Below are 12752 nucleotides of genomic sequence, written 5' to 3' on the forward strand. Positions count from 1 at the left end.
GTACCTTCACTGACAAGTTGGTGGCCCCTTGTTTGTTCATGAGCCAAAACACCATGCTCTGCTATCTCCCACTGTGACCCCCCTCTGTCCTTCCACAGCATCACTGTGGACCCTAAGACATCCCTCTCTCCTGTTTTTTCTCATACATCCGACTGAGGGGCAGGGAACTCTTTTCAGTGCTGGGACCTTAGAAACCAGGCAGGCTGAGGAACTGAATATAGCAACTCATTCTCAGAAATGTTCCAGGGTCTGCCCTTCCTTCTCTTCACGTGATAATCCACCATACTTGACAGGGAGCATAATGCTATACTTGGAGTCAGAGAGACCCGAGTTCGTATCCCACCTCAGATATTGACTAGCTGTTTTCTGGGAAAGTCACTTCACCTCTGCCTGCCTCAGTGTGCTCTTCTGTGAAATGGGGATAATAATAGCACCTACCTCCCAGAGTTGTTGTGATGATCAAAGGAGATATTTGTAACATGCTTTGCAAACCTGAGAGTGCTTTATAAATGCTAGCGGTTATAATTGTTATAATTAATGACCTACCTCAGAGGGTTATAATAAAAACCAGTGTGTTTTGCAAACCTTAAAAGTTCCCTAGAAATCTAACGATGATGATGATGATGATGATGATGAATGGGGAAATAAGTAGAGTTTCTAGGGCAATAGGAGCCTCCAGGTGGCATGGAGAAACATCCGGTAAGTTGAGATGAGCAGTGATACCTGCCTAGTGTGTGTGTCCACGCACCCCTCGGCAGAGGGCCCAGAGGAGGGCGGTGCCAGAGAAGGCTGGGTGCCAAGCCATAGGCCTGGCCCTGTGCTAGGGAAGCGATTGAGAGGGTGGCCAGAAGATTTCTGGCGAGGCAGGGAGACATGAGAATCTAAGGGGAGGAGAAGCCCAGGTCCACCATGGAGCACAGCTGCGGATCTTGGCAGTCTGGGAGCTCCCTGGGAGACAACAGGATGAATGGTCAGAAAGCAAACTGCCTTCAGATTGAGCGAGAGAGGCGCAGTCGGGAACGAGAGAGGGGCCGGTGTGCCTCAGGCTCTGCTGAGGTCAGACCCCATCTGGAGCATCGAGGGCAGGGCTGGGCACCACAATTCAGGAAGGGCAGCCAAAGGAGGGAGGCAGAATGGCCAGGGGCCCAGAAACGCTGCCCTTCCCGGGACAGCTCAAGAAACTGGGGCCGTCCCACCTGAAGAAGAGAAACCTTAGGAAGGGTGGGGCATGACGGCAGCCTTCAAGTGTCTGAACAGCCATCGGGGAAAGAAGGCAGAGACTGATTCTGCTTGGCCCCAGATGGCAGAACCTGCGAGATTAGAAATGAACAAATGAGATCAGATAATAATAACAACCACAATGATAATAATAGCTAACATTTACATAGCACTTACTATGTGCCAGTCACTGTGCTAAGCCAACAAATTTTATCTCGTGTAATCTTCACAACAATCCTGGCAAGTAAGTGCTATCCTTATCTCTATTTTACAGTTGAGGAAACTAAGGCAAACAGAGGTTAAGTGACTCACCTAAGGTCATACAGCTTGTGTCTGAAGATAGATTGATAGAGAGATAGATAGATGGATGGATGGATATAGGGATGGATGGATGGATACAGGGATAGATAAATAGAAGGATGGATGGGTGAATGGATAAAGAGATGGATAGATAGATGAATGGATGGATAGAGAGAGACAGACAGGAAGAGACAGAGAGAGAGAGGCGATAGACGGGTAGGTAGAGAGACAGACAGAGATAGGTAGATAGTGAGACAAAACAGGAGGCAGGCAGGGAGAGAGGGAGAGGAAAAGGCAGATAGACAAATCACTTTGTCCAGGCTTCACTCATCCACAGTATGTTGAGTGCACGTTAGGTACTCATTTACCAAAAGGAGATAACAGGAAATAATGAATTATGGCACCTGCCCCAAGGAGCGTCTACTCTAGCTAGAGAGATAACACTAGCCCAAACCCTAACAGTTCAAGGCAGTGCCAGGTTATGGGCCAGTTGTTTTTCAGTCGTGTCTGACTCTTTGTGACCCCATTTGGGGTTTTCTTGGCAAACATACTGGAGTATCTTCAGCTCATTTTACAGATGAGGAAATTGAGGCAAATGGGGTGAAGTGACTTGCCCTGAGTCACACAGCCAGTAAGTGTCTGAGGCTGGATTTGAACTCAGGAAGAAGAGTTTTCCAGACTCCAGGCCTGGCGCTCTATCACTGCACTACCTAGCTGTCCCCAGTGAGTAAAAAAGACAGGTCCTAGGGTACCAGGTTCCTCCAAGCTGAGATTTGAGCTGGGCCAGGAAGAATGTGGGCCAAAAACCCAACTTTGACACATCCTAACTGAATAAACTGTGCTGGGTTCTAAGGTTGCAAAAATAGAAACGAGAGCCTGCCCTCAAAGAGCTTACTTTCTCCTGAAGAGGACAATGTATGTACTTCTAAGTAGATACAAAATCACTTCAAGAGGGGCAATGCTAATGGCCGGCAAGGGCCTCCTATACCAGGTGGCATCCAAGTACGGTCGCCCTTTTTAGATAAGACAATGAAGTAAGGCAGCGCTCAGCTCACTTAAATGGCATGTCTGAGGTCATGCAATTGGGCCAGGTTTTTAGGCCACGTTTTCTCCACTGCCCTGGCCTTCATTACCCCCCAGCTCGACTCTGCCCAGCCTCACCCCATGGCAATTCTTCCCCTATGCAGATCCATAATGCTCCCGAGCTGGCCTTGTTCTGCGAGGGCTTCTTCCTGAAGCACATGAAGGCCTTGCTGGAACAGGACTCCTTCCGGCAGCTTATCTACGGCCGCAGCAGCAAAGTGCAAGGACTGGACCCTTTGCAAGACCTTCAGAACACACTGGCCGAACGTGTGCACTCAGTGTACATCACCTCCCGAGTGTGAGGAGGCACAGCCAGCCCCATGCCCGGCCGCCCTCGGGACAGCTCCTTCCCGGCAGATCTCCAGTGTCCCCAGGCCACCCACTGCCCGCCAGCCTGGCCAACCTTCCCACAGGGGGAAGGGAGACAGCTTGGCTTCTACACACTCATGCCAGGAGGCACCAATGGCAACTGACCCGCCATTTTGTTGTGGGGAAGGTCGGCTGGGGATCTTTCCCTCGGGATGGTGTCCTGAACACTATGGGGTGACTATGAGGGAAGGAGAGGGTTGTGGCAAAGACTAGCCAGGAGGGCACCAGCCCACATTATCCGAGGGAATCCCAGTGCCCCAGAGAAGTCCTGTCTCTCCATGGCAGGGATGGTGCCGACGTCATGTATATATCTCTAGTTGTCTGTCCATCTCAGCCTGCCCCTGGCTCAGGCTTGCCCCGTAGGTGGGACTTGTACACCACTCACTCAGCTGAAAGGGTTGATGCTCAAAGAGGCTAAACCTATGCTCTTCTGCCACTGAAGGTGGGGTTTTCATTCCCGCCTCTCGCCATGTTAGCACCAAAAAGCCATGCGCTGCCACCCTTGTACTTATGTTCAAACCCCCTCCCCCATAGGCAGTTCCAGCTCTGAAGGGTGATCACCAAATGTGGACAATTTAACCTGACTCTAGACCTGCCTTTAACCATGCTCTGCCATGGCCAGAGGATTTTCCTGTAGACCACGCCCAAGTGCCCTCCGTCTCTCCTCCTCAGTTGGATTCCATGGATGACAAGGGCTGTTAAGGGGATGGGGGTACCTGACTGTGGCTTTCAGCAGAATAACGTGTCAGGATCGCAGCGAGTGCTATGGAGGCAAGGCTGCCACAGTCCCCTGGCATTTTCCTCTACACCCTGCCCTTGAGAGGGGACTGCCTACGCTCCATATGGGACTGAATTCTCCATACATACAGATGTTCACTCTCCAGCCTCCTTCTGGTCAGGGACTTTGGGTGGATAGATCAAAACAGACCCCTGCAAGTCAGGGCCAGTGACTATCAGAAATCTGCCTTCCCAAGATGACAGAGGGAGACGTCTAGCTTTTAGTCTGAAGGGAAAGGAAAGTAAGTGGAGGAAGGTAGGAGAGAAGATGACAAAGCAAGGAGGGCTTACACTTGCTTCTCTGGATTTCATAATCTTCAGGGGCCCAGGGAACATTGGCCATGGTGAGAGAGGTCAGGTGTGGACCAAGGCTGAAGCAGAACATTGATTGACAGGCCATCTTAGGCCAGGACCATTGCTACTAGCTCAGTCTGGAGAGCTCAGGTTGGAAAGAGCCTGTCTTTTGTCTTAGGAATGGGGAAGAGAAGGAAGAGGACCTTACGTTTTTCTTGGCGATTCATAAGAGATACAATTGGCAGGAAGGAATACTACCACCACATTGGCTAATGAATAAGAAAGGTGGGGTATCTGCTGTATTCCACCACCTAGTCCAGGAGTCCAGACCACACACTCCCTCAGCTCACTGGCCTCCTAGACACGTGAAATTCTGAGAAAGCCAGGCCACTTGCACTGGTTGTACATACCAGAACACACAAGAGAGGGTGCATGGGCAACTCTTTCTGTGGGTGTCCAGCTTGTGCTTTCTTAGAGCTCTAATAGAATTTATTTATTCACCCAAAGCCACACGTGGGCTTTTCGGGAGGGAGTGTCCTTGGGGCAGCCTGGGAAAAAGCCCTGAATGGCTTGAAATACTGGAAAATAATTTTCAAATAGCTGCTTCGGCAAGATGTACAAAGGTATAGGCATTATTTTATTGCTGTAATATTGTATGATATGTTAACTGTACATTAATTCATGCTGTCATTTATTGTAAATGTATCAGGGTTTTATTAACAATAAACACTTGTTAACAATGAATCTCTGTGCTTGGTCTGAGTGAGGTGAGGATGTGTGCACGTGTGTGTGGGGGGGGGGGCGGGGATTGGCCCTCATTTAAGGCTTTGGTTGGGACAGGGACAAAGTAGGCCTTCGTGTTTGGGGTCAGGAGAACACAGGATGTCCTGTGGGTAAAGGCCAGCCTTGCAGGCCACTGGGAGCCACTGGAAAAAGCCCTAGGTTTGGAAGGACATGACCTAGGTTCCCGACCCAGCTCTGGCCATTAATAACATGACCTTGGGTGAATTGCTTTCCTCCCTTGCACCCCAATAAAATGAGGAGTTTAGGCAAAATGATCACTGGGGTCCTGTCCATCTCACAATCCCAGGCTTTCATGCTCCTGTGACCTCGGTGGTCTGGGTCAAATTGCTGTTTCTCCATTGGTGAAATAGGGGAACCCTACAATCTTATCAGGGGCAGATGGTGCCCTGATGACAGATAATTACAGTTTACATTTATATTAGGTTTAGGCCTGGGTGTGCAAAGCACTCTATAAGCCAGAGGGAGGAGTTTATCAACCTCAAAACAGCATGGTAAAGTAGGGAGGGATTACAGGTTTGTGTTTTGTTTTGTTTTGTTTTCTCTCTGACCTGTAGTTTAATGGGTGTTAGGAGCTCCCGGAGGTCAGTATCTGCTTTGTTAACTTAAACTCTTAGGCGCCTGGAGGCCCTGAGTCAGCCAGGATGGAGCAGGAGCAAAATTTGAACCCAGGCCTCCCTGACTTCAGTCCAGCTCTCCACAGGTATGATTATCACCTTTAAAGCAAAAAGATAAGGGGTGGGGAAGCTGCGGCCTTGAGGCCACATGTGGCCTTTTGACTGAATCTAGATTTTACAAAACAAATCCTTCTAGATTATTGTCCATCTGAGCCTCTCTGCTTTCCTCCCCCTAAAAAAGAGCCCATTGCAATGACCGAGCTCCCATAAGAGGTCGGAAAGGAAGGAATGGGCACGTATAGTGGCAAGAACACACAGTCTGAGTCATGACCACTCTGCTACCAAACTAACTTCGGAGGAATCACTTCATCTAGGTGACCTCGGTCTTCCCCAGCTGTAAAATGAGCATCGTAATATTTCTACTATCTACCTCACCGGAGTTGCTGTAAGTCAACTGAGAAAAGTGCTTTCTAAACCTTAAAGAGGTATCTGCCCCCCTCCTTCCCCAATAGAACGTAGCTCCTTGTTAGATATTTGTCTTCTAGTTCAAATGCCTGACAGGTCCTCCTTAATGCTTGTTGAATATGTTATTATGTATTCTTTTTATATATATTATAATTTTATCTTTCCATTCAATTATAAATATAAAATTTATGTTTACATATAAATGTCTATTATACATTATATATAAGTTTTGTGTGCATATACATATATACATATGTACATATATGTACATAAACACATGTATGTATATATACCCATGTACACATGGTAGCTCTGTCATTTCTAAGGTCCCTCCAACTCTAATCTCATTTTTGGTGGAGGCTGCAAACCCCAGATTATAGTATCATAGCGTCCAGAGCTAGAAGGAACTTCTGAAGTTATCTGGTTCATTTGACAGATGAGGAAACTGAGACCCTGGGAGGGTGACTTGCCCAAAGTCACATAGTAAGACTTCTGGTCCAACATTTCTTTCCTCAGCAGGAGACAGGGAAGTGTTCTGGAGGGATGAGGCAGGGAGACACTGGTGTACCTACTGAGGATGGTGTTCTTCCTGAAATTCCCATACCCTGGGCCTTAGACACATGCTTTTTTTTGGGGGGGGGGGTTGCTTTATTTATTTACTGTTAGGCCAGTGTTTAGTAAGTGTTTGTAAGCCAACACAGGTCACTCGCACTCCTCCACCCTGAACAGCCCTGAGGCTTCTCCTCCTCCGATGATTCCTCCCACCATCTGGGGTCAGGATCAGGAGAGAATGGGGACCCGATTTTCTCCCGGGCAGTGCGGTAGAGTGGATAGAATCGTAGGCCTGAAGCCTGGAGCCTTCGGATTCAAATCCCACTTCCAACACTTTCTAGCTGTGCTGTTAAAATTTCTCTGATCTTCTGTACCTTCATTTGTGAAATGGGGATGATAATGGCTCTCACCTCACCGGGTTATCATAAGTACTTTGTAAACCTCAAACTGCAATATAAATGCTCACTATTATTATTAGCCTGTAGTATCTGTTCTCTCACCACTCTGTGTTTCCCTTTTAAAGATGAGACCCACCCAGGTAGCAAGGAGCAGAGGGAAGATTTGAACCCAGGTCCTGCCTGTAAATCCGGACCTCCTCCCACTAAACTCTGGTCGCTCTCTGCCTGACAGTCCTCTAGAGTTTCACAGATGAGCTTGTTGCCAAAGGCAGCCTCTAAGCAGCTGCCTGTTTATCTGATGGCCTGAGCTGGCCTGGCCTGGCCCTGCTCCCCCTCAGCTTGGGTTTCCAGAGATAAGGATGAAGCTAGGGCGGATGATTCAGGTGTGAGCGGCTCCCCAGGCTGGTTTTTCATGGACTGACCACATTCTAGGCCAAAGATGGTCAATGAAAATGCTTCCTGCCTGAGGCATGGTGGAATGAGGTCACTGTGTTAAGGGCTTGATCAGGGAGAGCTCTAGAGGGGGCCTGGAGAGCCTGGACCTGCCGTTGGGATGGGGCTCATCCCAAAGGCCCATCCACAGAGGATGCGATTTCTTTCCTCCCTGCCTTCTTCCCCTCCAACCTCCCATCTATCCCAATCAATGGCGGCCTCTTTTTGCCGGGTCTTGGGTCCAGGATCAGGCCCGGGAAGAGAAGAATGGAGCCTTCCAACGTGAGGTCATGTCGCCCTCTGGGGGCCAGATTGATGCTCAGCAGATCCAGAAAGCCCTTTTTCTTCTATCAGATCTATAAGGGCCAGGTCTCAGCTAGGGACAACGGAATGAATTAACCCCCCTACTGGTGGCCAGCCTTGGCATTCGGGGAGACCCAAGTTCAAGTCTAGCCTTGAACATACACTAGTTGTGTACCCAGGGGAATATTCAGGAAACTCTCTAAAAGTATAGTTACCAATAAGGTACTAAGCCACATTGGTGGAAAAAGTTTTTACACTAGATGTTCCCTCCATCAATAATCAATAGATGAGAACCTGTTATGTCCTAGATACTGGGGATACAGAGGCAAAGGCAAGAGAATCCATACCTTCAAGAAGGAAGCACTGCGAACTCGGATAAAGTCATTGGCCCCACATGAACCCAGGGCTCCATATGGCACCCTGCCCTGTACAAGAGACCCAATCCCTCCAGTGAAAGTTGTCCTTCCCCCCTCTAAATTTCCTCCAGACTTGTCTACTCCTCTCCTTTGAGCCCATCACATTTACCATTTATTTATTAGGGTTCATTTCATAGCCCCACTCCCATCTCCTTGCATATAGATGTTTAGCAACAAATGTTTGTTGAATTTATTTGTTGAAATAAATCTTCATTCTTACATATAGGAACTGAGGAGTGTTTGCTGGGGCTGAGAAGGAGAAAGAGAGAGATGTCCTTAGGGTCCAGAGACCCTAGCTGGTAAGGACTGCAGGCGGACCTTCACTCAGCTGTCCAACTAATCCTCCTAAAGCACAGGGCTGACAGTCACCCCTCCTATTCGGTGAACCTCAGTAGCTCCCTGTTGCTGCCAGCATAGCTCTTCATAGCCTGGACCCTTCCTGCCTTTCCATTCTGCTTACGCCTTATTTTCTCCCCCCTCCCCCCCACCCCATGTTCTCTGGGATCTGGGGACACTGCCCTCCTGGCTGTTCCTTGCTCAAGACCCCCTGTCTCTGGGCTCCCAACGACTGTCACTGCTTGTCTGCCCCCTCCACTCCCATTACTGACCACCCTGGCTTCCTTCAAGGCTCAGCTAAAACCCCACCTTCTACAATCCCGCTATTAATCATTATTTCCTACTTTTTCCGTTCCATAGCTTGTTTGTACATAACTATTTGCATGTTCTTTGTAACCTCAGCGCTTAGCACAGCGCCTGGCACACCAGTAGACAGCTTAATGATTGCTTGTCGCCCTGACCTGGGCTACTTCCAAGACACCTCATTTGTTTTTCTTTTTTGGGGTCAGACTCCAAACATCTGTTTACCTGAGGATCTGATCCTGCCCTGTTTGTTTTCCCTGATCCAGGATTTGTTTTTTTCAGTATCAGCCAGACCCACCCCTCCCTTGGAGGGAAGCTTTAGCCCCACTGAAGGCTGTTTAAGACCTTTGGGCTGGTGAAAAGAACGCTGCGTTGGGAGTCTAAAGAACCTGGGTTCAAATCCTGTCTAGGTCACCCATGACTTGTGTACCTGTGGGGAAGTGGTTTTACTTTGCTGGCCCTCTGTTACATAAGCAGGGTGGGTTGGCTGGTTTTGCAGTTCTCTCCCGTTCTAATACCCCAGAAGTAGGGCAGAGGCCTATGGTTCTAGAGCTGAAAGGATCTTAAAGTTCTAGGTGTCTCCAAGGAGGTGAGGGAAAGAATCACATTTTAAACCTGTCTCTGCCTACAAACTCAGGCCTCTCCCTCCCCCCTCGCCATTCTGGTTCCCCACTTTTCCACGACTTGACTCCAGCTGTGGAGGTTGGAGAACCTTGCAGGGGGAATCTAATCAGGAACATCAGACTGGCTAGCCATCTGCATGCTTCGGCCAGGCCCATAACCTAGCCTTTCCCCCATGAGCACCTGCGGAGGGCAGGGGCCATGCAGGTGCCCTGTTTGCTGAGAATTGCCAAGGTCCCTCCTGGTCCCTTCTCCCATTGGCTAGGCTCAGTTATGGCCTGCCTTGGGAAGAGGCCTCCTTCTGACACAGGTGTGCCAGGCACAGGTGGGGAAGGGATGTGGGACGCCTAGAGGGAGCCGTTCAACATTCCACCCACATTACCTCTGGAGCTTAAGGGCCGAGTTTGAATCCTGACTCAGGTGTTTATTAGCGGTGTGTCCCTGGGTGGGTTACTATTAACTCCTACCTGCAGGGCTGTCATCAGAATAAAATGAGATAATATTTGTAAAGTACTTTGCAAAGTTCATAAATGTTAGCAGTGGTTATGACCACATTTTCCCCCCAAAATGAGCTGCCTCCTAAGGCCTTTTGTCTGGTCCTTGCCTTCCTCTGTAGCTCTGACTCTCAGCATCCCATCCCCGCCCCCTACTCCCTGTCTTAACTGCCCAGTCATGGGGGGCCAGATAACAGGAAAATGGTGTTGGGGGTCCCTTGTACAAAGCAGACTCATGGCTTTTTCTGCTCCTGGAGGACGCTGCACAGACCTCGCCAGTCTCTTTCTCCGCTGTCCTGCCCCTCAGAATTCCTTCCAATTTGAAATGAGTTCTCATAAAACAGAGCGGGGTGGGATGGGGAACAGACAATAAATCTTCCCATCCTCCACCTGTAAGAAGACACTCAGAGGCTGGGCCTCCTTGTCTCTGCCCCCTGCAAGGAGGGAATATGAGCAGACACAGATAATGAGCCCGCATTTTTCCAGCCCCAGAAGCTGTCACATTCCCTCCTCCTCTTCCCCACCCCCTCTCAGCTGCACAGCTGACTCTGCCCTCTCTCCTGGTCACTAAGGCATCAGCTGGGCCCCCCAGGGCCAGATGAGCAACGGAGGCCCAGCCTCTGCCCCCCCTCCCAGCCTGGGGGATAGCAGACCATTCGACATGAGCTTTTGTTCAAAGCCCACCAACCAACCTGGTGACAGCGTTCCTAGCCCAGCCCATCTGAATTAATTCCACAAGAGCGATTTGCTGAGATAGCAGCAGCCTTACAGATGTCACTCACTCTGTCTGGGGCCCAGATGGTGAGTCTTGGGGAGAGGAGCCTTTTTCCCCCAGATTTGGAGCATGATACAGGACGGGCAGCCACACCCACTGGAGAAAGGCTTGCTTAAAACCCATCCCTGACCACCCCCCCAAAATCACAGGTTTCAAATCTGCACCCCGCACCTAACCCTGCAAATCCTCCCAGCTGAATGGAGTTATATGTAGGGACCTGACTTGGCCCTGAGTCCCAGGAGGGTTCCTGACGTGCCAAGCTACTGGATTACTATTTCTGGGGCCTCAAGATAGCAATTCTGTGGGTATGTCCAATTCCCACAAACCCTCCACCCTTCCAGACTTCCTTATCGCTGTCAAGGGCACTGCCGTCCTCCCAGTTCCCCAGGCTCACGGCCTAAGCGTCATCGTGACCCCTCACTCTCTCACCTCCCATAGCCAATCCAGTGTCAAACCCTGTTACCCTCACGTCTGTCCCTTCTCTCCTCTGACACTGACACTCCCCACTCCAGGCCTTCATCCCCTTGTGCCTAGAGTACTGTTTTTATGGTTGACCTCTCTTTCTCCAGTCTCTCCCCACCCCATCTCATCCTCCTCTCAGCCCCCAAACTGATTCTCCTAAAGGCAGGTCTTCATTTCCTACCTCCTCGCCTTTGCCTTGGCTGTACCCCGAAGCTTTGCCCATCCTCACATCCAACTCCTATCTTCCCTGGCTTCCTTCCAGAGTCAGATCAAAGACCTCCTTCTGCCGGAGGATTTTCCCAGCTTCCTCAGCTTCTAGTTAAATCAAGTAAACAAGCCTTTATTTATTAAGTATCCACTATGTACAACAAGCACTGTGATAAGGAATGGGATGCAAAGAAAGGGAAGAGAATAAGCATTTACATAACACCTACTATGTGCCAGGCACTGTGCTAAGTACTAGGGATGCAAAGAAAAGGAGGGAAGGGAATAAGCATTTATAGGGCACCTACTATGTGTTAGGCATTGTGCTAAGTGCTGGGGGTGCAGAGAAAAGGAGGGAAGGGAATAAGCATTTATAGGGCACCTATTATGTATTAGGCATTGTGCTAAGTGCTGGGGATGCAGAGAAAAGGAGGGAAGGGAATAAACATTTATAAAGCACCTACTATGTGTTAGGCATTGTGCTAAGTGCTGGAGGTGCAGAGAAAAGGAGGGAAGGGAATAAACATTTACAGATAACCTACTATGTATATTATCTCATTTGATTCCCACAATAACCCTAGGAGGTAAATGCTCTTATTCCCATTTTACAGATGAGGAAACTGAGGCAAACAAGAGGTTACGTAACTTGCCCAGGGTCTCACACAGCTGGTAAGTGTCTGAGGCCAGATCTGAACCCAGGTCTTTCCGACTCCAGGCCCAGTACTCTATCCCTTAGTACCACCTGGCTCCTCCCAAAAGTCAAAAAACAGACCCTGTTCTCACAGAGCTCACAATCTAAAGGAGAAAATAATAATCAATCAATCAACAAACATTTATTAAGCACCTACTATGCCAGACACTGCCTAAACTGGGGATACAAAAAAGTCCCTGCCCTCAAGTCGAAAAGAGAAGACAATATGCAGCCAGCTATGTAAAAACAAGCTGTATCTGGGATAAATTGGAGATAATCTCAGAAGGAAAGCACTAAAATTTTGTTTGGGAAGCAATCCAGGTTAAGTGACTTGTCCAGGGTCACACAGCTAGTAAGTGTCTGAGGCTGGATTTGAACTCAGGTCCACCTGACTCCAGAGCTCTAACCACTGGGCCACCTAGCTGCCCAGAAGGCCCTAAAATTAATGGGAGTTGGGAAAGGCTTCTTGCAGAAGGTGGGATCTTAGTTGAGACTTGGAAGAAATCCGGGAGACTATGAGACGGAGATGAGAAAGGAAAGGATTCCAGGCATGGCATGGGAAGAGAGTCAGCAGAATGCCTAGAGTGGAGAGAGGACCAGCCAGGAGGCCGGGGTCACTGGGTCTCAGAAAACGTGGAGGGGAGTAAGGCGTAATTAGACTGGAAAGTAGGAAGGGGCCGAGTCTTAAAGGCCTTTAGAAGCCAAACAGGAATTTCGACTTGATCCTGAAGTTTTCTGAACAAGGGAGGGACATCTCTTTGCTGGCTAAGTGAGGAGGCCACGCAGAAGGCTGCTGAAACCATCCGGGCTTGAAGCGACGAGGGCGTGTGCTGGGGAGTAC

At 49.3% G+C, this 12752-nt stretch overlaps 1 protein-coding gene across 2 annotated transcripts in view; it reads left to right on the plus strand.

The window, feature by feature from the left end:
• The window catches only part of ABTB2 (ankyrin repeat and BTB domain containing 2), a 191735-nt gene extending 186972 nt beyond the window's left edge, over positions 1 to 4763 (plus strand). For both annotated transcript variants that reach the window (XM_027837874.1, XM_027837875.1), the window contains exon 17: positions 2706 to 4763. In XM_027837874.1, the coding sequence (XP_027693675.1) occupies positions 2706 to 2903 (198 nt within the window). In that variant the 3' untranslated portion in view covers positions 2904 to 4763. The remainder of the gene's footprint in view (positions 1 to 2705) is intronic.
• Positions 4764 to 12752: the final 7989 nt, after the last annotated feature.

Source organism: Vombatus ursinus, unplaced genomic scaffold (assembly GCF_900497805.2).
Source record: "Vombatus ursinus unplaced genomic scaffold, bare-nosed wombat genome assembly UNPS02014822.1, whole genome shotgun sequence".
Lineage (NCBI taxonomy): Eukaryota > Metazoa > Chordata > Mammalia > Diprotodontia > Vombatidae > Vombatus > Vombatus ursinus.